Here is a 25,795-nt window from a genome sequence, read left to right on the forward strand (position 1 = left end):
GAGCCCCGGAGGGCTGACCGCTGCTGCTATGGTGGGAGCCTAGGCGTGGGGCCCCGAGGGGGACGTTAACCTGGGGCTGCTGTGGGGGCGCGGGCCTGGGGTCACTCGGCAGACGCTCAGCATTCAGCCGCGGTTTATTGAGGCCCTCCTTAGTGCCGGGCACGTGCAGGACGCGCCCACAAACGCCATCTGCAGGTAGGAAGGGGTTTCCATCCTGTGCGCCCACAGTCCTAGCTCGCCTGGTAGCGGCTTCTCCCCACGCACCCGCCCCCACCCCCACGCTGTCCCTCCACCTCCGGCCTCCCGCCTCCTCTTCGGGATTCTTCGGCCTTGGTTCTGCCTGTGGCGTCTCCAGGGGAATTAACCCTCAGATCCTCAGAGAGATGGGCTGGTAGCTGGTGCTGTGGGCGGGGCCCGGGAGGCCCCGTTTGCACTCCCATTTGCTGCCTGCTTTTCTCCCGTTCTCGCTTCCTGGTTCGCTCTTGGCCTTGCAGTTCTGTAGTGCTTTCCCAGGCTGCCGGGTTGTGCAAGAAGCTAGCCTGGGAGTGCACGGAGTGGGGAGGGGGCGCTGGCTTTGCCCATCCCCACCCGCTTACACCTTCTCCTGCTCTGCTTCCAGTCCATGTACTTGCTAGGGTCAAGATCACCTTCTTAGTACTTAGACACACATCTGGGCATCTCCGCCGAATTCTTCAAACACACACACACACACACACACACACACACACACACACACACACACACCCTGTGGGGCCTGTCCGGGGGAAGCAGGGGCTCTGCGCTGCAGGCTGTGGTCAGGCTTCCTTTGGAGCAGGGGGCTGGCTTGTCCAGAAGGCCTAGATGAGGCCCGGCCACGCCCAAAGCCTACTGCACAACTGGGTGTGGGCATCCACTTTCCTGGGCTTGTCGATCGCCATCACCCTCCTCCCTGCCCATCCGAGCTGAACCAGGAGGCACCTGAACTCCAGGTCATTGGCAGGACCCCATCTTGAGGCCACAGAGCTAGGAAGCAGGGCCCTGGGAAGAAATGACTGCTGGGGACCGCAGCCCTGACATCAGAGAGGATGCCTCGAGGAACATCGGGACCAAATCTGTCCAGATGGATAAAGGAACAAACCCCAAGCAGCCAAGGGCCCCTCTTGTCACCTGGAGTGAGCAGCCAGCACCAGAGGCCTGGACCTCCTGCCGCACTCGGCTGTGGTGAACCCCCAGTTAACTATAATTCCTAGGACCTGCCATAGCCTCCTCGTTCGTTGGCAGGGTCATCTAGAAGGATGGTGGTGTGGGGGCTAGGGATAAAGCACATGATATGGGGTTGGGTATCTTGTCAGAGAGGCGTCCCAGAGCCAAGATCAAAACCCACAGAGACAAACCCCTGGGTACTGGGTACTAGATATCTGGTGCTTGTCCTAGAGGCGGAGGCTGGCAGGGGAGCATGTCTGCTGAGAGCTGGACAGGGCCCTATGCCACCCTGGCAGCTGCGGCGGGGAGGACAGGGTAGTCCGAGGTCAGGGGTTGAGTGCAGGCCCAGTGCTGGTGTTCTTCAGCCTGGCTGCTGTGGCTCCGAGTCTCCTTTGCATTCAGCCCTGGGCAGATGGGGGGTGGTCCGAGGCAGGGGGTGCCCCTTCCTGTTGGCATGAGGGGTGGGGAGCGAGCCCAGTGGCGTCAGGGAGCCTGCCGCACAGAGCAGGCCAGACGGCGGGATATCAGGTTTCGTCGGGCTGTCCTGTTGGCTGGATGGGGTGGGGGCTGAGCCGAGCCAGGCACTGGCTGCAGCTGCTGCACCACAGGTCTAACTCTCACAGCCCGTGTACCCTGGCTGGCCGGCTACCCCCAGGCCCCCCAGTCTAGTAAAGTGCTTTGGGCTTCTCCAGGCTGTGGCTGAGCTTCTGCAGGGTCTTCTTGATGCGCAGCGCTGTGAGGCGGGCTGAAGGGTTGGGGTACCAGCACTCCCGCATCATTTGCACCAGGCCTGACAGCACCTGGGGTTGGCAGAGATGAGAAGAGAATGGGGAGGGGGTGGGTATGGCGAAGGAAGCGGAATGGAAGGACAGTGGTGGGAGCCAGGGTAGATGAGGAGAGAAAGACACGGGAGATGAAAAGGGTGTGCCAGCCTGCCACAGCAGCAGCCTTACTCCGTGAGGGTGTAAGGAACTGCTCTTCCAAACCACCCCACCTCGGCCAGTACCCATAGGATAGACAGACCAGACCTCTAGGGCTCCTGCATCCCCACTTGCAAGGGCAAAGTGCTCCAAGCCCCTGGACCAACCCCACGGAGCTATTACCCCAGTGGACAGTGGAAGGATGGGTGTCAACCAGTACCCTAAGCATGTTTGTGTCCCGGGTTGGAGCTGTGTGAGGAACCTTAGCGGTGTTCCCAGAAGCCAGCCCACCTCCTGGGCTTCCCAAGTATGAGTGTGTGAGCACATGTGTGCAGGGGAAGGCACCCACATGGCTTCCTGACGGTGTACATGTTGTGCGGAGAAGCACGCCTGTCTGTGTGTGTCCACCTACAGGGACACATGTGCCTGCCTTCATTCTTTTGCTCGATCTTTCTGGGGCGCCCAGTGTGTGTGTGAGGCACTGTGACAGGTGACAGGGTTACAGAGGGTGAGTCCGGGAGACCTGGCTCATCCCCTGGGGTCCACAGCAGGCGACGCCATGCTTGCCTGTGTGTCTGCGAGTGTAGATGTAGGAGCATATGCATGCCTGTCTGTGTTTATTCACATGCATGTGTGTCTTCAGATAAGGATATGGAATGTTTGCAGGAAGAAAATACCAAAATAAACAACAACAATCCCATGGGAAGAAACACAGCCATAGGCCAAGTGATTGATTCTGCAGACCCCAGAGGAACCAGGGGCTGTGTGTGTTTGTGTGAAGTACTCCTGGGGGGGGTGTTCTCCTCCCACCCCGAAGCCCCCAGGATCCACACAAGACGAACCTAGCTAGGCCTCAGATACAAGTCCCAGCTGGGATACCTGCCCTCAGTTTCTCCCAACCACCAATCCGCCTTCCCAATCTCAGCCAGAGGCCTCACCGGGTCTGCAGCCAACCGGTTTGGGATGGTGGGCGTCTGCTGGTCCACGCACACCACCTTCTTCATGTCCTCAAAGCTGGGGTCGTTGGGCACCACGTCGTAGAAGGGCGGCCTGTAGTCCTCCACCATGCCTGCAGGAGGAACGTGTGCAGGTTCATCACTGGGGACCCAGCTGGGAGACTGTATGGAGGACACTGGGGTATCACAGATGCGTCGATGGCTGGTAATAAACCCTGGCGTTTGTTCTGCATTTCCTGTGTGCCAGGCATGGCACTGGCTTCATGTGCGCCATCTTGTTGGTCCTCAGAACAGCCATCTGAGCTGGTTCCTGCTACTGCACGCACCTCCCCTCACCCCCATTTTACAGATGCAGAAACTGAGATGGAGTCCACAGTTGCACAATTCACTGATTGCAAAGAGGTTCCTAGGCCAGATCTTGTTCCAGTCTTTAAAAATATAGTAAATTCGACTGGAAAGGCAGAGTTTTGGGAAGAGAGGAGCGAGAGGGAGGGAGAGAGAGAGAGGGAGATCTTCCATCCACTGACTCACTCCCCAAGTGGTCACACGAGCTGGGGCGAGGCTAGGCCACAGCCAAGAACCAGGAGCTCCATTCGGGTCTACCACTTGGGTATCAGGGGCCAGTGTATTTTTTGGATCATCCTCTGCTGCTTTCCCAGACACATTGACAAGGAGTTGGATTAGAAGTACAGCAGCCGGGCCCGGTGCCGTGGCCTAGTGGCTAAGGTCCTCGCCTTCAACACCCCGGGATCCCATATGGGCGCCGGTTCTAATCCCAGCAGCTCCACTTCCCATCCAGCTCCCTGCTTGTGGCCTGGGGAAGCGGTCGAGGACGGCCCAATGCATTGGGACCCTGCACCCGCGTGGGAGACCTGGAAGAGGTTCCTGGTTCCCGGCATCGGATCGGCGCGCACCGACCCGTTGCGGCTCACTTGGGGAGTGAATCATCGGACGGAGGGTCTTCCTCTCTGTCTCTCCTCCTCTCTGTATATCTGACTTTGTAATAAAAATAAATCTTTAAAAAAAAAAAAAAAAAAGCAAAGCAGCCAGAGACCCGGCACAGTAGCCTAATGGCTGGAGTCCTCGCCTTGCACCCACCAGGATCCCATATGGGCGCTGGTTCTAATCCCGGCACCCCCGCTTCCCATCCAGCTCCCTGACTGTGGTCTGGGAAAGCAGTCGAGGATAGCCCAAAGCCTTGGGACCCTGCACCCGTGTGGGAGACCCGGAAGAGCTCCTGGCTCCTGGCTTCGGATTGGCTCAGCTCCAGCCATTGCGGTCACTTGGGGAGTGAACCATCCAATTTATTTTTGGAAAGGCAGATATATAGAGAGGAGGAGAAACAGAGAGGAAGATTCATCTGATGGTTCACTCCCCAAGTGGCCACAACAGCCGGAACTGAGCTGATCCAAAGCCAGGAGCTATGAGCTTCTTCCAGGTCCCCACACGGGTGCAGGGTCCCAAGGCTTTGGGCTGTATTCGGCTGCTTTTCCAGGTCACAAACAGAGAATTGGATGGGAAGCAGGGGGCTGCCGGGATTAGAACCAGTGCCCATATGGGATCCTGGGGCGCGTGCAAGGTGAGGACCTTAACCACTACGCTATCGTGCCAGGCCCAAAATAAATAAATCTTAAGGAAAAAAAAAAATAGTGGAGCAACCGGGACTTGAACCCATATAGGAGGCTGGTGGCATCCTAGAGCTGTGTGACCACTGCATGACAATGTCAGCCCCTCCAGTTTTTCCGCAGCAGCTTCCTTCCCAGGCACTGTCTGCAGGCCCAGTCACAGGTGCCTGATAATAACAGCACTTAGTGTCTCCTGAGCACTGGCCCGTGTCCTGGGTGCATTAAAACCCACGCGACTGTGAGATCAGCAACACTCCCAGTAAGGCCAGGGCATCTAGGAAATGTGTCCGAATAGGTAGGACAGGACAGAGGCACACAGCTGAGCCTCCAAGCCTGTGCTCCTGACAGCTGAGATGGCAGGCTGCCATGAGAGGAGTGCCTTCAGCACAGAAAAGCACCAAAAACACCCTTCCTAAGCGAAGGGATTTAAGACACGACTTTTTGGAGAGAGTTTCCATCCAAGTGTCTGCAAGCCCAAGGAGGCAAGGCTCAGCTGAAGCCAGGAACCCAACCATTTGAGCTCTCACTGCTACCTCTGCAGGCATGCGTTTAGCAGGAAGCTGGATTTGGGAGCAGAGCTGGAACTCACACCTACGCACTCCAACAACAGGATGTGCTGTGTTCAAAACCATTGCCCCACTGCCAGCCACAGCACAGCCAGCTAGCTGTACCCCTTCCTGTGTCCCCCCAAGAGTACAGTCCTTGGTTGGAGCTTTCTGACCATAGTGCCAGGTTTGGGGGGTTGCCCCAACCCTTCCTGCTTCCCAGAGGAGGTGGAGGGGGCTGTGGCCATGTAGGCCACAGCCAGCTGCTGGGGACATGGCGGGCTTCCAGGCCGGCCCCTTGCAGCCTGCGCCCTAATCAGCACTGTGCGGAGGCCTGGAGGCCCGAGTGTGTCTAATGAGCCTTTAATCAGTGCCGGGGCTGACACCAGATTACAGTGTTTATAATGCGCTGCGAATCTGTGTGGGGCAGACGGCGCTTCCCCAGCAAGCTCAGAGCCCATGCACGGCCCTTCCTCTCCAGCCTGCAGCCTGCTCTGAGGGGGCCTCGGCTTCTTTCAGGTGCTCCCTTCTGCAGACCACAGCCTCAGCACAGCCCACTCTGGCTGGTCTGGAGGAGCCAAGCCCCTAAATAAGGGTGGTCTCTAGGAGGACTTGGTGACCATCAAGAGCAGATGGGGTCTAGCATATGGCTCCCACGCTAGGCTAGCTTTTCAGGAAATAGGGATGTCTCTGTCCACTCATGTCCCCGGCCTGCCAGGCCTCAGCAGTCCCTCACCTTGAACACTAAGGCTGATGACTACTCACCCTCCACGCAGCCAACAGCTGCTGGGCACGGACCACAGGGCTGCCCAGCAGGTCCTGCACCTGCTCCCACCCCCCAACAAATCAGAGTCCCCTGGCAGTACCCCGCAGCAACACGGAGGCAACAAGAGCAGGTGGTCCAGGTTCCACCTGTTTCTGTGGATAAAAGACTCAAGGGCCAGAGGGGCACAGAGATGCAGAGATAAAGCTCACTGACTCAGAGCCAGTGCTGCGGCACAGTGAATAGAGCCTCTGCCTGCAGCTTCAGCATCCCATAAGGGTGCTGCTCCGAGTCTTGGTTGCTCCCCTTCTGATCCAGCTCCCTGCTGATGCAGAGACAGCTGTAATTCTGTGTCTAAGTCTGATCATCCTCAAAACAGGGCTGAGACGTGGCCCGACACAGTAGCCTGGTGTCTATAGTCCTTGTCTTGCACACGCCTAGATCCCATATGGGTGCCGGCTCTAATCCCATCTGCTCCACTTCCCATCCAGCTCCCTGCCTGTGGCCTGGGAAAGCAGCAGAGGACGGCCCAAAACCTTGGGACCCTGCACCTGTGTGGAAGACCCAGGAGGCTCCTGGCTTTGAATTGGCTTAGCTCTGGCCATTGCGGCCACTTGGAGAGTGAATCAGCAGACGGAAGAACTTCCTATCTCTCCTTCTCTGTGTATCTGCCTTTCCAATAAAAATAAATCTTTTTTTTTTTTTTTTTTTTTTTAAGAAAGGGTTGAGAATACTGTCAGGCACTCATCCTATTTCAGCAATCATGACCACTGTCATTTGCCTTTGATACTATCCTTAGGTTATCTCAAAAAATGTCTCATTTTGCAAGCCTGCCTCGCCCAACCGTGCTGTTAAGCACCTCCACCCTACTGCTAACACTGTAGTGCATGCAGCAGGGCAGGCGGCGCTACTTAAACTCAGTGCACGCTAGCTGTTTTTCATAGTGCTGTCATGATCATGCACCTGAGATTTCAGAGCCAGAATCACAGACTCCCAGGCTCAGCTGGTCCTCAGAGAGGCCTTCTGCTGGGCTCAGCAAGGTAACGCCAGGTCAGCCGCGTGGCCAGAAGCCCCTGTGCCCACCCCACCTGTTTCCCTTACCTCCCAGCCTTTGCAGGGAGGCACCTTACCATTGATGATAGTCCGCCGGGCGATCTCCCACAGCACCAGGCCAAAGGCCCAGACGTCCGTCCACTTGTAGGACTCAAAGCAGTCGGTGCGGATCTTCTCGTCCAGTACCTCGGGCGCCATGTACCGCTTGGTGCCCACCCTGGGGTTGTGGCCGATGTCCAGGTAATCACTGCCTTGGGAATGCATCACAGCCAGCCCTGTGGGAACCAGGCCTGTCACTCATGTCACCCACAGACAGGTGGGCCTTGCAGGGAGGGTCTAAGATGGGTCTGGGCAGGAGACAGCCAGTGAGATGTAGTTGGGCTGGATGGTGGACGCAAGCCAATTTCCATGGCAGCTGTTACCCTGGGGAAGCTGGTGTCCACTTCACAGAGCCGAACACCAAGCGTGGGGAAGGCAGGAGGGGAACCCAGGTCTCTGGCTCCCTGTCCCCTCACTCTCTCTCTCTCTCTCTCTCTTTTAATCCTGGCTCCTGGGGCCCCATGGTGTGAAGGAGGAGTTTGGGACTGGAACTGCGGACTGCTAGGAGTGTGTGGGGTCTTATGGACGATAAAGGAAACCAAGCCCCAGCTGGCAGAGGGGAGAGAGAGCAGCAGCATGGTGCCCCACCTCCACCTGTGCCCCCTGCCCCCTGGTCCTGCTCACCCAGGTCTGCGATGCAACACTGCAGGTTGCTCTTGACCAACACGTTGCGGCTCTTGAGGTCGCGGTGGGCAATGGCTGGCTTGCCCTGTGTGCCAAAGATCTCCACGTGCAGATGTGCCAGGCCGCAGGCCGCTGACACAGCCAGCCTCAGGGCCAGCTGGGGCTCCAGCGTCCGCCGTTGCAGAAAGTCGTAGAGCGAGCCGTGCTCATGGTAGTGCGTGATGAGCCACAGCTGCGTGCTTGAATTGCGGGAGGTCATGTCAGAAGCGATGAAGCCTGCACACACAGGGCTGGGGTCAGGGCAGAGGTGGGCAGGGGCCGCGAGGGGTCGGGGGAGGAGGCCTGGGGGCGCTGTCTCCCTTGCCTAGGATGTTGTCATGTCTCAGCAACACGGTGTTGTAGATCTCTGTCTCGCGGAACCAGGACTGCTCGTCCCTTGAGGAGAAGATCTTGACCGCCACGCTCTCCCCGTGCCACGAGCCCCGCCACACCTCTCCATAGCGGCCTTTCCCTGCAGTGGCAGACCAGAGCAGGGGGGATGAGCGTCAACCTCCCCGGGTACCCAGAGTGTACCCCACCTCTCCAGCACAGGTTCATGCTATGCCCAATTCCACCTGCAGAAGGCAGTCATTCCTGTTGAACTGGATCCAGACCCAGTCTTACCTGCTGCAGAAGCCCCTAGCCCTGGCTGTTCTGCCAACTCACTCTCTGCCCAGCTGATTTCCAACCTAACCCACACGAGGTCCCACCCTGGCCTCCAGAAGCCCCCAGTGCCCCTTTGGTCTCCCAGCTCACCCACACACTCCACGAGGGCCACCTGCCGTGCCACTGTCCTCTGCACCAGGAAGGGAAGGCCCGAACCACTGCCTGTGGTGCAGTCGCTGTCCATAAGGTCCTGGGTGTGGGAGGAAGGGGGATGCTAAGAGGCCTCTGAGAGGTTGTTTAACCCCAGCCCCCTTGTTGAAAGGGTCACTGCTGCCTCCTCACTGGTCCACCCTCAGTTCTGGGTGACCCGCCTCCCTCCCCCTGCCTTCCTGTCCTTGCCCTCAGTCCCAGCATCTCCCGCTCCCCCAGGCCCGCCATACCCCCAGCATGCTATCCCCCTGCTCGGACGCCTTCAGGATGAGGCTGGACTCGCCCAGGTCGCTATGCAGGCCTCGCTGCTTCTCCTGCCTCCGCCGGACGTGCCACAGGCCCAGGGCACCCAGGACCAACAGCACCAGCAAGGCCAGCAGGGGGCCCAAGATCAGAGCCAGCTGGTTACCCCATGGCAGCGGAGGGGCTTGGGTGGCTGGGGGAAGGCAGACATTGAGACCCAGCCTTTCCCCACCCCATTTGTGGCAGACCAATCCGCACCCGCCTCCCACCCTGAAGGGCCTGGGCAGGGAGGGCAGGGGTCTAGGAGGGGGCAGCAGACCTACCCTGGAGCGTCAGGGACACGTTGTGGTTGCACAGGGGGCTGTAGCAGCAGTAATGGTTGACGACATCAGTGGGCCGGCCCCTGCAGAGCTCTGGGTGTAGGTTCCCGCAGCCCCGGTGTTGCTGGGGCCGCCCATCCTCCTCCCGCACCAGCACCACTGTGCACCAGGCCCCTTGGCAGGTGGGTCTCCGGCAGTGTGGGTTCTCACACGTACAGGTCACCAGCGGGCCCCGTGAGGGCCTTCCGGGGTCACCTGGGAGACACATAGGAGACTCAGCCGCTATTTCTCCCCTGAGACTTGCTTCCCTGTGATTCCTCAAACAAGCTCAGGGCTTGGTACGTGACCTGTGTCCTCAGCTCACCGTGCTGCCCGGAGCCTCGCCCCAGCCCACTCCACCCCAGCACCGAGGCTCCCCATGCCTGGGAGACAGGAGGACAGCAAAGGAGCTGGTTGTCACCACCCTCCAAGCCTTCCTCCTCCCCAGCTAGAGCTGAGCCAGCAGGTGGGGGGTGCCCTGTTCCCTAACTGCTCCCCAGACACTCACCCTGGGTGAGGCCCAAGGCCATTAAGAGCATCAGAAGAGCCTTCCTGGAGCAGTCCAAGGTCATGGTCCCTTGGGGACAGGAGAAGAGACCCAGAAAGATCTGTGGCAATGTGACAGCTGCTGACCGCGACGTGCCTCCCAGCCAGAGGAAATCACTGGGTGTATTTTGGTGGGGGGAAGGCAGGGAGGCCACCTCCCTACTCCCTGAGTCTGGCTTGGGGGCGGAGCCTGCAGGGGAAGTCCTGGCTCACTTCCCCATGGAAACCATCCTGTTAGGGGTGAAGAGTGGAGAGCCACTTTCAGACCCTCAGAGCTTAAGGGGAACCCTGCTGCCAACTCAGGCCAGGCAGCAAGCAGTGGCAGCCCCCCCAGGTTCTGTCCCTCGCCTACCCCTTCCCAGCCTCCACTCCTGCCCACCCTTCCCCCAGTGCCGCCCCTACTGCCCTCTCAAGCCCCCCAGCCCCCCAGCCCTCGCTGCCTCCAACATAAACAGGCTCCTGTCTTTACTTCCTGCCATTCAGGGTCCTGCCACGCCGCCGGGAACAGGAATCAAGATTGTTTAGATTGGGGTCTGGATAGAACAGTCAGGGGTCACGCACAGCAGGGCAAAGGGGGGCATAGGCTCAGGGCTTCCTGAGGCAGCAGCCAGTGGGGGGGGCTGAAGGAGCCCACCCCACCTCCACCGCCCCCCCGAGCCTGGGTCACCCCATGACACAGTCCTAGGAGCATACATTAGAAACTGCAGAACCCAGCTCGAAGTGGGGAAGGTGGCGGCAGGGGCAGGGCTGGGAGAGCAACCCTGGCACCCAGGCCCCCAGTCCAGGCTGCCTGCCATTCTGTGCCAGTGGTGGCTGCCCCAGCGGGGGGTTGGTTCACACCAGGCGTGAAAGAACCTCTCTGTTTCTCTGCTCTTGGAGTATGGGGAGCCTTCTCTGTGCTGTTTCCAGGGGGATCCCCCTGCCACTGCCACCCCTGGGAAAGGGTGGGGGAGGGTTAGTGATGGGAGAAAGAAGTGAAACACACCAGGGTGCCCCGGGTTTGACTCTCCTCTGTGGCTAGCCAGGGCAGAAGTGTCCCAGAAGCTTGGTAGAGGGGACAGTTCTGGGCTGGGACAGTTCTGGGCTGGGACAGTTTCCCACTGGCTATTGCTTACACACACACACACACCCACCACCATGCTTCATTTCCCCATGGATTAGACCTGAATGCTGCAACAAGGAGGACTGTGGTCAGAAGACACCTGGAACCTTCTAGAGAGTACGGAGAGGGAGTGTAGGTGTGTGCCTGCGGACAGGCCCAGGAGGGGTGGCAACACGAGGCAGGGAGGAAATGTATCCCTTCAGACCAATAGGGCAGGGCTGGAAGTTAGGCCACCAAGCTGCCCAAGTGAAGACCAGGGAGTTGAGACTCAGAAAGGAGGGCATGGTGGGGTGAGGGACAGTTGGGATGGGGCACTGCCTGCTGGCAGCTCTGGCCTCCCTGCCTGGGCTTCCTCTGCTCCCAAGAGGCTCCAGGCTGCTGTAGCTGCGTGTCCCCAACCTCTGCCTCTGGCCCCTCCAGGCAGCAATGAAACCAGTGGCTGATGGAGAGATTGAGCGAGCCCCAGACCTCTGGGGTCCCGGCAGAAAGCGGTCCTTGGCAGCTTTGGCTGGCCTGGGAAGCAGCTAAGGAAGGGAGAGGGTATGGGGCTGGCAGGGGGTGGTGACTCAACACTAGCGATGAGATAGTGGGGTGCTTCTAGGGCCATTTACCTGTGTTTGCATTCCTCCAACAGCCCCGGCCAGGCTCACCTCCTTCACGGCCCTGCAGGATGTATCGTGGATCCCTCGCAGGGTTGCGTGAAAATGCCCAGTTCTCTCACCACAGATTCTGACTCAGTCCATCGGGGACCAGCAAGGAACCTGCATTCAAAAAAATAAAGTTCCCCAGGGAATGACAGGTGTGTCCTCCATGGTACAAACACTGGTTCCTGTGCTCAGTGATGGGCCATGCCTGGTGACCCACAGGCAGGGGACTCTCTCGCCCAGGGACCTCCTCTGCTGTGGGAGGAAGGGTGATTCTGTGGCCCTGCCATGCAGGGTCCTCTTGTCCCATGCTGGGGATGTTAGGGACTAAAACTGGGCCACCTGCTCGCTAGCTGGAAGGCTGAGCGGAGGCGAGTACTGATGAGTGCTGGCTGGCCCAGCCTCTGGCCTGACCTGTACCCACAAGCTGGCTGCGACACACACTCCTGGAACCGGGCAGGATCCTTTGGCTTCTAAGCCAAACCATCCTGCTGCTAGAAACATCACGGCGGTCGGCCAGAAATCACAAATGTTCAACTCCTTGCAAACATTAGCTTAACCCTGGGAAATAATATTAGCAGTTAACCTCCCGTGAGTATTAATTATGTGCTAAGTCCCGAACTTTATGGATTGGTTGATTTATTTGAAAGGCAGGGGAATGGGGGTGTGGAGAGAGAGATTGAGATTCTATTTGTTGGCTCCTTGTTCACATGACTGCAACAAGCCAGGGCTGCATCAGGCTGGAGCCAGCAGCCTGCTCTCGCATGAGTGGCTGTGACCCAAGCACTTGGGCTTCTTCCGCTGCCTTTCCAGGTGCGTTAGCAGAAAGCTGGATGGGAAGCAGGTGGGAAATTGGACTCAAACTGGCACCATCGGGGATGCCGGTTGCCAGCAGCTGCTCAAATCAGCCACACCAACATGCTGTTCCTTCTCACAGTAATCCCAGGGGGAAGCTGAGGCTTGGGCATGTCAAGCTTGTTGCCCACAGTCCTGTGGGTGGTTGTTCCTCCAATTGTCTGAGTTAAGTGGGGAAAGCGCAAAGGACACAGGTCTCGGTCAGTGTGGTTCCCAGCAGGTGCCCAGGTCCGGTGCGAGTCTGAGCCTTGGGCGGGGACAGGCAGAGTAGGGGTGGACCTGGACGATGGGTGGCCATCTGTTTCTCTGAGAGGTGGATCCAAGCCGTCCCTGCCCGGGCACTGACAAGGACAGCAGAGACAGCCCAGCAGTGACAGACTCGAGGCTGCAGAAGTGCTGCCTCAAACATCCCTGCCTTGCCTGCCACTGACCCTCGGCGGGCCTTGTATGCCATGATATGTGGCTGTGCCAGCTCCTGGCAGAATAAGCCAGGACAGTAGGGTCCCCAACAGGCTGTGGAAGCAGCCCCCCTTCTCCCTGGGAATCTGTTTTGTAGATACCCCCAGTGGCCGCCTGAAGCCAAGGGTCACACCAAATCCTATTCCCACACCCTTATGCCCACTTGAATTTGTAAGTGGACATAGTAGGAGATGAGCAGTCTAGTACAGGTGACCGATCAAACCAGACCCTACAGCAGCTGGTGCACATGAGAGTCCAGTCAGAGGACTTCCCAGGCAAAGGTTTCCTGGGTGACTTCTCAACCTGAGCCTGGGCTCAAACTGGCCTCAGGGAAAAATCACAAGAATGAGTGGTCTGACCTTGGAGTCCATGTTGCAAGACCAGGGCTCCTTGGTTGCTGATGCTCATGGAATGAATACACACATGCACATTAGCAGATGGAAGACATGTCAGCCAGCTCAGCTAAGCCAAGAGAGGCCACTGAGCGCCTCCTTCAAAAGACGGAAAGCAGAACAAATTGAACAATGCTCCTGGCCCAGGCTTTGCAGCCAGTCTGTGGATACGTAGACCTGGACAGCCCATAGACCTTAGATTTTTCTCAACCCTGGTGCACCGAAGCCGATGGTGTCTCAGAACTGTCCAGACCACTCAAGTAACACCCTTGGAACATTCTCCCTGACACTGGGTCACTAAGGTGACATCAAATGCCCGTCTCCATCCCCAGGCGTTGGTGTAGTTTGACAACAAGGGGCTAGCCTTTCCCCCACGCCCCTCCTCTGTGGACACAGGAGGAAGGAAAAAGAACGGAATCATTAATTTCATCCACCTTCCTTCACACTTCGACCCTCCCCACCCTAATTGAAGGCCCACATGGGTATATAACCCTCTCACCTATGTAATCAATATTAAAAATAGAGTAAAAAATTATATACAAAAGAGAGCAGCATGACTGAATAGAAGGAGGGACACAGGCCCTGCAGGACAGGCAGTGTGGCTTGGAAATAACTAGCGGGGTGGACATCATACCCAGTGTGGACACAATGTATCCCACGTTCCTGGTGGGACAGAGTGGGACAGCACAAGGTGTTACAATGATCAGTGCATAATTGAAAACTTAGGAACTGTTTCTAGAAGTTTCCAGACTGTGGCTGACCACAGGTACCTAAAGCCATGGCTAAGAGGAGATGACCATATAGCACAGTGGTGCAAGAGAGATTCGGAGTGCAGATTTTGCCAACTTAACAGCCATGAGATTTAGGGGGAAAGCAACATCAACTTCTGAGGCCCTGGCTTTTCCCCCTTGGGGCTAAAATGCTGTTTATTTCATAGCTGCTCTACCTCTGATCCAGCTCCTGCTCACGGTCTGGGAAAGTGGCAGAGGACAGCCCCAGTGCTTGGGCTGACACCCATGTGGGAGACCGGGAAGAAGCTTCTGGCTTCAGACTGGCCCAGCTCTGGCCATTGCAGCTATTTAGGGAGTGAACCAGCAGATGGAAGATTCTCACTCTTTCTCAATCTCTCTGTCTCTCACTCTCTTTCAAGCAAAACAAACAAATCTATAAAAAAAACTGAAAACCAAAACAAGGGCCCAGCACGGTAGCCTAGCAGTTAAAGTCCTCTCCTTGCACATACTGGGATCCCATCTGGTCGCTGGTTCTAATCCTGGTGGCCCACTTCCCATCCAGCTTCCTGCTTGTGGCCTGGAAAACGGTCAAGGACGAAGATGGCCTGAAGCCTTGGGTTCCTGCACCCGTGTGGGAGACCCAAAAAAGACTCCAAGCTCCTGGCTTCAGAGCAGCTCAGCTCCAGCCTTTGTGGCCGCTTGGAAAGTAAATCATCAGATAGGAGATCTTCCTCTCTGTCTCTTCTCCTCTCTGTATATCTGACTTTGCAATAAAATAAAAATACCCAGCATCATACAGTAAGCATATCATCAATGTCACCGAAATCCTAATCATATTGTTTACACCCCTCAGAGCCCCCAGACAATCTATTCAAGTCTGAATAGGTTATGGAATGGTTTTGGTAGCCCCTCTGCTAGTTCGTGGCCACGGTTGCAAGAGGCAAAAAAAATGTACCTAAGTGGATAAAGGTGGCTATTTTCTACAATCCCTTGAGATGGAAGGGCAGGCAAGGGCACAGACAGGACGAACAGGACAGACAGGGCAAACACCTGTCCAGGCCTGGAATCCTATCTGCTAAATGGGCATGCCGCTGAGAGCCCAGAGTGTGGCGTTCAGGGCGGCTGCTCTGACCTAGCACATGCCGGCTGGCTCAGGCCACCCAGGTGACTCTTCCTGAAGGACTTGGCTGGCTAAGTCCACGAACAAGACTGGGCTGGGGAGGAGGGCGTCTCGGAGCCAAGGGGTCGGCTGCGAGTGGGTGCTGGAGAGGAGAGGGGTTAGAGAGCCAGACCCTGCCCTTGAGTCTGTGCTTTGTGGAGGAGAGGGTGGGGGCTGGGAACGACTGGAAATGGGGTTCTCTCTGGCCCAGGAGCTGCGGGGACAGGGCGCATGGTCCCGGGTGCCCGTTCAGGCTCAGGGTGGGTTTCGTGGGATGAAGCGGGGTTGGCACGAGTGGACGTCAACCAGGGCTCTGCCGCGCTGGAAGGGGTCCCTGGCTCCCAGGGGGACCTGGAGCAACATAGGACCTCTGAGCGAAGCAAGCAAGACCCACTTCAGGGATGCGGCCAGAGCAGAAACGCTGGGCGAGTGGCCGGTGTCACCAAAGATGGGCCCTGTCGCCCAGAAAGGCCTCGGGGTTCCAAAGGGACACCTCTCCACCGGGGCATGTATTATGCGCAGAGTTGTCAGGCCCACCCCGCCCGCCAGCGACTCACCTCCGGGCCTGCGCCGTGGACGGACGGCGGCGCGCCGGGGACCCTGTCGCCTCCCCGGAGGCGGTGGCCGCTCGGCGAGCAGGACTCGGCGACCGGGGTCCGGGCGCAGCCCCGGACAGGGCTGGGGGCCCGCGCGGCCGGGCTCGCTCTGCGCGGCTGGCGCGGCGGCGGCCTCCTGGGACTGGGAAGGGGGCTGGAGCAAAAATGTTTCTTATTCCAGCGTCTTCCTGCCTGGCCCTGCTCCACCACTCCCTCCTAATAAACTATTTCCTATTGCCCAGCTCGCCGCCCGGCAGTCCACCGCTCTCCTCCAGAGTTTTACCGCCCTCCCCTTGTGCTGCTCGGGTGGACCCCCACACTGCAGCCACACACACACCCCCTCCCCACCCTCTCTCGACTCCCCAAACACCAGCCCTGAGCCCCAGCCCACGTCTCCCACATCCGCTTGCCTCCCCCGGAAGGGGGGACGAACATTGGCCTTGACCCATTGGGGTCCCTTTGGCAGCGGAGGTGGGGGGATTCCAAGCCCAGAGTCAGGGGTGCCTCCTGGGGACGCTGATGGGACAAAGCAAGCCGGGGAGGGAGCAGAGGGCTTTACCTCCAGGGATGGCACATTTTCTGCTGGGACTGCCTGGGTGGGGGGCGGGGGTCTGTTTGCTTCCCAGCCTGTCCTGGGGATTCCCAGACCGTGCAAGAACCACCAGGCTAGGGCCCGACGACGTGGCCTAGCGGCTAAAGTCCTCGCCTTGAAATCCCGGCAGCTCCACTTCCCATCCAGCTCCCTGTTTGTGGCCTGGGAAAGCAGGAGAGGACGACCCAAAGCTTTGGGACCCTGCACCCGCGTGGGAGACCTGGAAGAGGTTCCTGGTCCTGGCACCGGATTGGCGCGTACTGGCCCGTTGCTGCTCACTTGGGGAGTGAATCATCGGATGGAAGATATTCCTCTCTGTCTCTCCTCCTCTCTGTATATCCGGCTTTCCAATAATAATAAAATCTTTAACAACAACAACAAAAAAAGAACCACCAGGCTAGTTGGTCATGATCTGGGGCAAGCAAAACCCATCCAGACTTCACTTTCCGATCTGCTAAATGGGCATGCTACTGAGAGCTAAGAGTGTGAGCTTGAAAGGAAGTGGTGTTCAGTGTGGTTGGTCGCGTAGCCCATGCTGGCTGGCTTTGGCCACCCAGGTGGTCACTTGGCTAACAAGTTGATGAACAAGATGGACTGGGGAGGAAGGGGTCCCAGAGCCAAGGGGTTCGGTCTGGGTGCAGGAGAGGCAGAGAGTAGACTCTAAGGGGTCTTGCTCTGCTGGCTGGATGTGGGGGGATGTTCGGCAAGAAGGCCAGGGGGCTTCCCCCACCCCGCCCACTGCCAGGAACACAGGCTAGGGGAGACAATGGCTGTGGTTGGGACAGGCATCCCTGGTAGACTGACCTCACTTCCTTCTCCTGAGGCTGTTCCCACCCCAGCCCTCCTGCCCCTGCCCTTCTGCCCCCGGCCCTTCTGCCCCCGGCCCTCAGCTGCTCCGTGACTTGCCATGGTGAGCCTGGTGAGGTCCCAGAATGCCGGCACACCCAGCTTTCCATGTCAGGACTGAGCAGTGTGCGGCGGCCAATAAGGAAGTAGTATGGGATTACGGTATCTGTTCCTGCAGATACTAGCGGCCACGTGGGCACTCTATTAGCCTTAGGGCCTTGATGGAACTCTCCATCATCCCCTTCCCCACCCTCCTCAGAGGAGGTGTTGAGTCTGAGATGCACTTGGAGACAGACTGGGGATGGGTGGGTGCTGGGAGACTGCCTGGGCCGTGTTTGTGAAGCAGAGGGGAGCAGTGGGCTATTGGAATGGGAGATCTGGTGGGAGGTGGTGGCGGGTCTTGCATGCTGGAGTCTCCCTCTTTGCCAGCAGAGCATTCACTCCTCTGGGTCTGGCCTGGAGCCCTCTGGGAGAGGACAGGGTTGGGCTGGGGGAAGGGAGGGGGCACAGCCTTGTGACCTCCCCCGCCATGGTTTGCAGAACTCATAAAGAACATGGGGGAGGATCCGAGGAGGAACAAAGACTTGGAGCTAGCACAGCAGCCTCAGCCCAGTGAGAAAAGGGAAAAGGAATTACAGACCACGGCCAAGTCCACGAGAATTCATTGCTTCCAGGGACCAGCTGTTAGCTGCATCCAGCAAGGCCAGAACAAGCGGAAAACAAGCCCCAAGGACTCAGACAGACCTCAGATGTGAACTGAGACGTGCAGGGTTTCCCTTGAGCACGGCCCCAGGGCCTGGGAGCCTTGCTGTAGGAAGCCAGCAGTGAAAGCAGGGGAATGGCCACCTTGTGGTACCCCCACCCTTTTATTTATTTATTTATTTTTTAAGATTTATTTGGAAGTTACAGAGAGCAAGCTCCCATTTGCTGGTTCACTCCTCCAGATGGCCACAGTGGCCAGGGCTGGACCAGGCCAAAGGCAGGAGCCAGGAGCTTCTCTTGCTATGGCAGAGGCCCCATCACTTAGATCATCCCTCACTGCTCTCCCCAGGGATCTGGATCCAAAGTGGAGCAGCCGGGACTTGAACCAGCTCCCATGATGCAGGCGTTGGCTTTCCTTGTTGCTCCTAATGCCATGATCTCTCAGGACCAGCCCTGAACACTCAGTTCAAGTGCTACTCGACACCGTGGCTACACAGCGTGTGCAGGTGCACAGGACCCCTGTTCTTCCCATCCTGGACAAGGCTCAACCTTTTCATCTCGCACTGCCCCCCAGGAATGAGGAAGTCACTGGGAGGGGTGGGGAAGGGGGACGAGGGGGACAGAAGTAGCAGTGGAGTGCCGGGCTGCTGAGGGAGAATCAGATGGGTTGCATAGCAGTTATTCAAGCACTAGAGACAGGAACACAATGATATAGGGTCCCCAAGGAGGAAAGGTTGTGGAGGAAGAATGAGGGGCAGATTCCATCTGTTCCACGTGTGGGAGAATCTCAGATGTATGAGCTCAAGGAAGATAAAATGATCTTTTCTTGTTTCCTTAGAAGCACGTGTTTTTTCTTTTTCTTTCTTTCTTTTTTTTTTAAATTGTAGAGGGAGGAAGAGAGAGAGAGAGAGAGAGACTCTTCCATTAACCATCCACTGGTCCACTCCCCCTATGGCTACATCAGCTAGAGCTGGGCTGGGCTGAAGCCAGGAGCTTCATCCAGCGGCTCAAGCATTTGGCCCATTTCCTATTGCCTTCCTGGAAATTGGATTAGAAGTGGAGCACCCAGATCTCAAACTGGTGTGTGTATGGGATGCCTGCATCACAGGCAGCATCTTGACCCACTAGCTCACAGCACTGGCTCCAGGACCTTTCTAGCTGTGTCCGGCTCAGCACAGAAGGGGTCCTGTGACCCGGTTCACTTCTCTGTACCCAGAGTTTCCACCAGCAGACCCTGAAGGGGCTACTCAGCCTTGTAAGGTCTTCTCTGGCCCTGTCAGTGTAAGGCAGGTACAAAGGTTATCTGGCCAGAGCCCAGGTTTGGGGAGGGGGTGGTGGCCGGAACTCAGTCCCAGGACAAAGCTGGCAGACAGGTTCCCAGACTCGGAGCCGCCAAGTCCTCTTCCTCTTCCTCTCCGGCCCTTTCAGATCTGCACTGATTGGGATTGTCCACTCCCTTGCCCAGTCCAGCCCTGCGCGTTCGGGATGACTCAGCTCAGCGTTGAGGAAGAGGGAGGGGATGTTTGTGTCCAACAGGAGGGTCCTGAGCTGAGTTGGTGCCCGCTCGATGCCAGAGGAGTGGGTGGGCGTGAAGCCCCAAGTCTGTGCCGGGAAGCTGTGCCCATGCTGCTTCTTTCGCAGCAGTCCCAGCCAGGAGCCCAGGGCACAGCAGGTGCCCGTGGGTCATCCCAGAGCCTACGGAACCCACCTAGCTGCTGGGGGTGTCAGGGAGGAAGTCAGGGAAAGAGCTGGGTTTCGAGCACCCTCCCCTGTGGAAAGGGGTGATTCCTTCTCTAATTCCTCTTTATCTCGATTCATTTATTTATTTTTTAAGATTTATTTACTTTTTTAAAGATTTATTTATTTTCATTGGAAAGTCAGATACACAGAGAGAAGGAGACGCAGAGAAGATCTTCCGTCCGATGATTCATTCCCGAAGCCAGGAGCCAGGAACTTCCTCCAGGCCTCCCACACGGGTGTGGAATCCCAAGGCCTTGGGCCGTCCTCAACTGCCTTCCCAGGCCACAAGCAGGGAGCTGGATGGGAAGTGGAGCTGCCAGGACCACAACAGGCACCCACAATGGGATCCCGTGGCGCTCAAGGTGAGCACCTCAGCTACTAGGCCATTGCGCCAAGCCCTATCTTGTTTTATTTATGTAAGAGTTCGAGTCAGAGGCAGATAGCTGGACAGGCAGAGGGGTTCTCCAGGCAATTCCCAGACTCCTACTGCTCTCAAAAATGATCTCTGTGGAGGTTGAGCACGGTGGCTCAGCACCGGCATCCCTTATGGATATCAATTCGTGTTCCAGCTGCTCCACTTCCCATCCAGCTCCCTGCCTGTGGCCTGGGAAAGCAGTCCAGGACGGCCCAAAGCCTTGGGACCCTGTACCCATGTGGGAGACCTGGAAGAAGCTCCTGGCTTCCGGCTTCGGGTCAGCCCAGCTGCAGCCATTGTGGCCATTTGAAAAGTGAGTCAGCAGGTGGAGGGAAGATCTCTCTCTCTCTCTCTCTCTGTCTCATAGGTCTGACTCTCAAATAAAAATAAATCTTTTCTTTAAAAAACATCATGGGATTTAGAGTAGACCAGATGTATAAGTATATACAGTAACTGCCTCATAAATGGATGCCATCATTGCTATGAATTTACAAGCAAATATGTTTTAATACCTTTATCTTTAAAATTTGTTTTTAATGTACATACATTTGGGAGACAGGGAGAGCTCCCACCTGCTGGTTCACTGCCTGGGTGGCTGCAAGAACAAGGGTGTGGTGGGCCAAGGTTGAAGTCAGGAATCTAAGCTGGATCTCCCACATGCAGGGGGCTCCCACGGAAGCCTAATCATACGAACATCACCTAAAGCTCCAAAACTCTGCATCCGTAAGAACCTGGGGTCAGGAGCAGGGCCAGGCAGCAGACCAAAGCACTCTGAGATGTGGGGATCAACAGTTGGGGTTGGGCCAGGCCAAAGCCAGGAAGCCTGGAGCTCTGTGTAAGTGACCCACGGGGGTGACAGGGACCCACACACTTGGCCCATCTTCTGCTGCTTTCCCAGACACATCTGCCAGGAGCTAGATCGGAAGCAAAACAACAAAGACTCAAACTGGTCCTGCAACTGGGCTATCAGTGTTGCAGGCAGTGGCTTAGCCTGTTGTGCCACAGCGTTGGCCTCTAGAGCTGCAATTTTTAAACAATGTTCTGTTTTTAAATGTTAATTTCGTTTGAGAGACTGGAGAACTTTGCATCCGCTACTTTACTCACTAAATGCTGACAACAGCCACGGACGGATGGCAGGGCCAGGCTGGAGCTGGGAATACAATCTGGGGTCCCCACATTGGTGACAGGGGCCCGAGGACTTTGGCCGCCACCTCTTGTTTCCTGGGGTGATGTGCTAAGCAGGAAGCTGGATCAGAAGTATAGTGGCTGGGACTGGACCCATATACTGTGATAGAAGATGCGGGTGACTCAAGTGATAAGTTAACATATGCGCCACCTCCCCAGGTCTGCCCTGTAGTAACAGTTTTGATGCAACTAGCAGAGGTGAAAGATTTTGTGCCTTGAGGGTTTAGCTGGGTGCTGGGTCAGGATCAGGTGTTTCTGGAGGCCTTCAGACTCCCTCAGCCAATGAGAAGTAGCAGGGCCAGAGCTGGGGTGAGGGCAGGATAGACTGGCGAGAGGGGGAGGGAGGGCTGGCTGGCTTCCAGATGCTTCTCAGGGGTCATGGGGAATATCCCCAGTGATGGGGGGCTCCCCCAGGATTTGAAGGTGAGCTATGGCCCTGAGTGAGAGAGAGCTTGTTGTTTTGCAAGAGGGGCCTAGTGGCTGGGCGAGGCCAGAGGCCAGCGGGATTTCCTTCAGCCCCGGCCACTCCGGTGGGTGGGACCGGATTGCTCGCACAGGACACAGGAATGTGCCTTTGTTCCCAGCTGGAGGGGAAATGCCACAAAGCCTGCCCCTTTCCCGTGCCCAGGGCTCCTGGCTGGAGGGCCCTCAGGAGCACTTGTCGCCTGGAACCTTAACCCCACTTGCCTGGCTACAGGAGTTGGGGATCAGGGGGTGTCCCAGGCAGGTCTGGAGTACTGGGACACACTGGAGCATTTGGGGCTGCATGTGCCTGCCCCTGGTCTTCCCCTTGATGGGACCACAGCTTTTCACAGCTCAGACACATACCTCAGGTGAGAAGGGGGATGTCAGGGCAAGACTCAGGCCTCCCTCTGCACCCCGACCTGTCTTCCATGTAGTTGGATGGACTCTAAAATTGGTCTCTGCCCTACAGGCCATGTAGCCCAGTGTTGTGGCTCAGCAAGTAAAAGCAACGCTTGCATTGCCAGTATCCCACATAGGCACCAATTTGCATCCTGCCTGCTCTGCTTCCCATCAAGCTCCCTACTAAGGAGCCTGGTAAAATGGTGGAGGATGGCCCAAGTGCTTGAGCCCCTGTGGCCACGTGGGAGACCTGGAAGAAACTCCTGGCTCCTGGCTTCAGCCGGGCTCGGCCTTGGCCATCTCAGCCCTTTGGGGAGTGAGTCTGTGTCCCCAGGTTCACATGCGTCAGAATGCAGCCACCTGGAACAGGAGCGGCAGGGCTGGGGATGCACCTTCCAGGCTTCCCCATCAAGCACCTGTGAGGGAGAGGTGGCAGGAGTAGAGGGTAGCGCCCCAACGCTGCAGGGGCCAGGGTGGGGCATTCACGTGAGCAAGTGCCTGGGTTTCAGTCCCACACTGCTTCCAGCTCCCGGCTAATGTGCACTCAGGAGGCAGCACGTGACAGCTCATAAACCTGGGTCCCTGCCACCCACATGGGGACCTAGGCTGAGTTCTGGGTTCCTGCTTTCTGCCTGGCCCAGCCCTGGGCTGTGGTAGGCCTGGGGTGTGGGGGAGTGAACCAGGGTGGAAGGTCTCTTGCCTGTCTCACTTCCTTTTAAATCAAGAAGTGAAAGTAACTGGATGATTGAACAACTGCTGGTGTTGCCCCTCCGCAGGGTGCCCCAATCACACAGGCAGCTGAGCAGGCAGGAGAGAGTGCCTGGGAGGCCTGGCTGGGCAGCACACAGCGGGAGGATGGCGGCCTGGGCCTGGCTGGCAGAAGACACATGGTGCCCAGCAGTGCCAATTGCAAGAAAGCAGGGATTCTAGGCAGACCCAGCGTGAGCAGAGGGGAGCTTGGACAGACAGGCGTTCACCCTTCCTTTCAACCTCACCTCACACACACACACACACACGTGGATTCCCTGGCCTGCTCTTGACCCAGCGCTCTGCCACACCCACAGCTGCTGCCAGAGGTCCTGCTAAGCACCTCAGGGGGCTAAGATCTGTAGCTGGGTCTTTCTAGTAAGCCTGCACTGGCCAGGCATGGAGCTGGGATGAACCTACCGATGTCGAGGGTTCTGGCAAGTGAGTCATCAGGGCCTGGTTGGCATCCCAGAGTGGCTTAGGATGGCCAGCACTGGGGTCCCTCTGGAGGCTGCCAGCTGGGAGTGAGTCCATGTTTCACCTATGGAGCTGAGGGCCCCCAAGGATATGCCTACCAGCCCCAGCTGTACCTCGGTTATGTCCTCATAGTCACTGCTTTAAGCCTAACAGCAGCCGGAGGCTTCCTGAGCAGGTCATGCACACTCCTCCCTCTTTTCGGAAGGAGCTTTTTGCTTTTTGCTATTTTACTTTTCTAAATGTAGGAGAGGGCCCACCATGATGGTTCAACTAGTGATTCCTCCACCTCCAGGTTCCAGCATACCATACGGGCACCAGTTCATGTCCCAGCAGCCCCACTTTTGATCCAGTGTTCTGCCGATGTCTGGCAAAGCAATGGAGCATGGACCAAAGCCTTGGGACCCTGCACCTTCATGGGAGACCTCAAGGGGGTTCCTGTCTTCTGACTTCGGATTAGCTCATCTCTGGCCATTGTGGTCATTTGGGAAGTGAGCCAGCAGATGGAAGATCTTTCTCCTTCTCTCTATTAATCTGCCTTTCCAATAAAAATAAATAAATATTTTAAAAAGAATAGATACTGTGGGGGAGAGAGAGAGAGACCAACCATCTGCTGGTTCACTCCTTCATTTCCCCAGTGCTCATGAAGGCCAGTGGCTGGGCTGGGTCAGACCAAAGCAGGGAACTAGAAATCCAATCTAGGTCTCCCGTGTGAGTGGCAGGAGACCCAGCCACCACCACTGCCTCCCAGGGTCTGGGCACTAGCAGGAATCGAGGTCAAGTCCAATATGGACACCTGTTTTAAATGGCATCATAACCCCTGGGCCAGATTAGCCACAACGGCCAGCATATGGACAGACCAAAGCCAGGAGACAGGAACTTCTTCTGGCAGGGGCCCAAACACATGCCCCATCATCTTCTGCTACCTTTCCTAGATTGGAAGTGGAGCTGAAGGCGCAGGAAGCAGTACCCACATGGAATGCCTGTCAGCAGGTGAGTGCTGCCTTTACTGTCTACACTACCTCTCCAAGCCCTCTCCCTCCTCCTGTTTGTTTTTTGTTTTGTTTTTTTTTTTTTGTAACCAATGAGAACGCAGAGGCTGGAAGAGGCGGAGCCAAGTAGGCCAGATTCCAGAGGCTGGAGCTGACGGCTTCCTTGGGCCGGTGTTCCTTCTGCACATCCTGGGACCCCTGTCGCCAGCTGGGACGCTGGAGAAGGGGCTGACTGTGAGAGGCCCAGGAGGCCAACCCGGTCCCCCGCGAAGGGTTATAGGTTAGGACCGCCGGGGTTGAGAAGGGCTCCCTCTGCTGGCCCAGACGATCCCATCCTCTTAGTCTGTACAGGGTCGCAGCAGCCCGGATGGAACAGGCAGGACAGTCAGCTGTGTGAGTCCAGCAGGGTCATTCTCCTGGTCCCGGGATGGAGGTGGGGCTCTGAGGAGCCCGGGCATGCATGCAGGCTCCGGGGTCCCGCCTCTGTGCCATTTGCCAGGGGTCTCGGTTTCCCCAGCTGCACAATTGGAAGGTTGTGGCAGGTGCATAACAGAATGGCCTTAGTAACTCCAGGTGCAGGGCCAGCGTGTGGCTCTTTCGTCTGTTCTGTAAGGGACAGCTGTGCAGCTCAGGAGACGCTTGGGCCCCTTGCTCTCGAGATCCCGGCTGCCTCCCAGGTCACAGAATCTCACCAGCAGGTGTTGTGTGCCATCTGCGACAGGCGTACTTTGCTGACGTGCTGTTAGCAGGAAGGAGGGAGCTCCCACTTCACCCTGGGGACGTTGGGCTCTGCTCCCAGGGCCGCTCCTCAAGGCCACCCAGCTGGGGAACACGTTTGCTGTTTGCCAAAAGCCTGGTTCCTACTGTCTAAGGGGTCCTTCCGGTAATCCTGCTTTGTCCATTTGATGGACAGGAAGGTTGAGGCAAGACCCACCAGCTGGCTTACTCAGGCTTCCACAGGTGCCAGAGAGCCAGATCAGCCTGGAACCCGCTGCAGCCCGGGACAGTTGCTTTCCGAGTCCTGACAGAGAAATCGCACACACTATCCAGCCCTGTTAGTCATTTTTGTGGCACACACATGATTTTTCCTTATTCAAAGACTAGGTTTATTTTTATTCTTGTTTTAAAAGATGTATTGATTTGGGACTGGCACCATGGTTTAGTAGTTAAGCCTCTGCCTGCAGTGCCAGTATCCCATATGGGTGCTGGTTTGAGTCCCAGCTGTTCCACTTCCAATCCCACTCCCTAATGGTATGCCTGGGAAGGCAGTGGAGGATGCGCCCAGTGCTTGGCCTCCTGCACCCACGTAGGAGACCTGGAAGACGTTCTTGGCTCCTGGCTTCAGCCTGGCCCAGCTGTTGTGGTCATTTGGGAAGTGAATCAGAGCATGGATGATCTCTCTCTGCCTCTCTCTTTCAAATACAAATCAATAGATATTTTTAAAAATGATTTATGCGCTTGAGAGGCAGAGTGACAAAGAGAGAGTGAGAGGAAGAGGCAGATACAGAGACAGCGAGACCCAGTCTACCA

General features: G+C 57.0%; 1 protein-coding gene across 5 annotated transcripts; it reads right to left on the bottom strand.

Annotated features, from left to right (window-relative positions):
* Positions 1 to 1,049: 1,049 nt before the first annotated feature.
* On the bottom strand, positions 1,050 to 15,961 carry ACVRL1 (activin A receptor like type 1). 5 transcript variants are annotated; one of them, XM_058673705.1, is made up of 11 exons: positions 15,670 to 15,961; positions 11,523 to 11,633; positions 9,733 to 9,801; positions 9,189 to 9,440; positions 8,853 to 9,058; positions 8,563 to 8,662; positions 8,132 to 8,278; positions 7,768 to 8,043; positions 7,122 to 7,319; positions 3,041 to 3,171; positions 1,050 to 1,982 (listed from the first exon to the last, which is right to left on the bottom strand). In XM_058673705.1, exons 3-11 carry the CDS (start codon positions 9,794 to 9,796, stop codon positions 1,848 to 1,850), a joined length of 1,509 nt encoding a protein of 502 aa, XP_058529688.1. In that variant the 5' UTR covers positions 9,797 to 9,801; positions 11,523 to 11,633; positions 15,670 to 15,961; the 3' UTR covers positions 1,050 to 1,847. The 5 variants fall into 5 exon arrangements, with proteins under 5 accessions (XP_058529688.1, XP_058529686.1, XP_058529687.1 ...); XM_058673703.1 differs by having other exon boundaries at positions 9,733 to 10,001; positions 15,670 to 15,960; XM_058673704.1 differs by having other exon boundaries at positions 11,484 to 11,633; positions 15,670 to 15,960.
* Positions 15,962 to 25,795: the final 9,834 nt, after the last annotated feature.

This window comes from Ochotona princeps, chromosome 15 (assembly GCF_030435755.1).
Source record: "Ochotona princeps isolate mOchPri1 chromosome 15, mOchPri1.hap1, whole genome shotgun sequence".
Taxonomy (NCBI): Eukaryota; Metazoa; Chordata; class Mammalia; order Lagomorpha; family Ochotonidae; genus Ochotona; species Ochotona princeps.

Coding starts and splice junctions, on each gene's coding strand:
- ACVRL1 (XM_058673705.1), bottom strand. CDS start 9,796: ATGACCTTGGACTGCTCCAGGAAGGCTCTTCTGATGCTCTTAATGGCC. Junction 9,441..9,732: donor GGCCTTGGGCCTCACCCAGG/GTGAGTGTCTGG, acceptor TGTGTCTCCCAG/GTGACCCCGGAAGGCCCTCA. Junction 3,172..7,121: donor CCGGCGGACTATCATCAATG/GTAAGGTGCCTC, acceptor TTCCTCCTGCAG/GCATGGTGGAGGACTACAGG.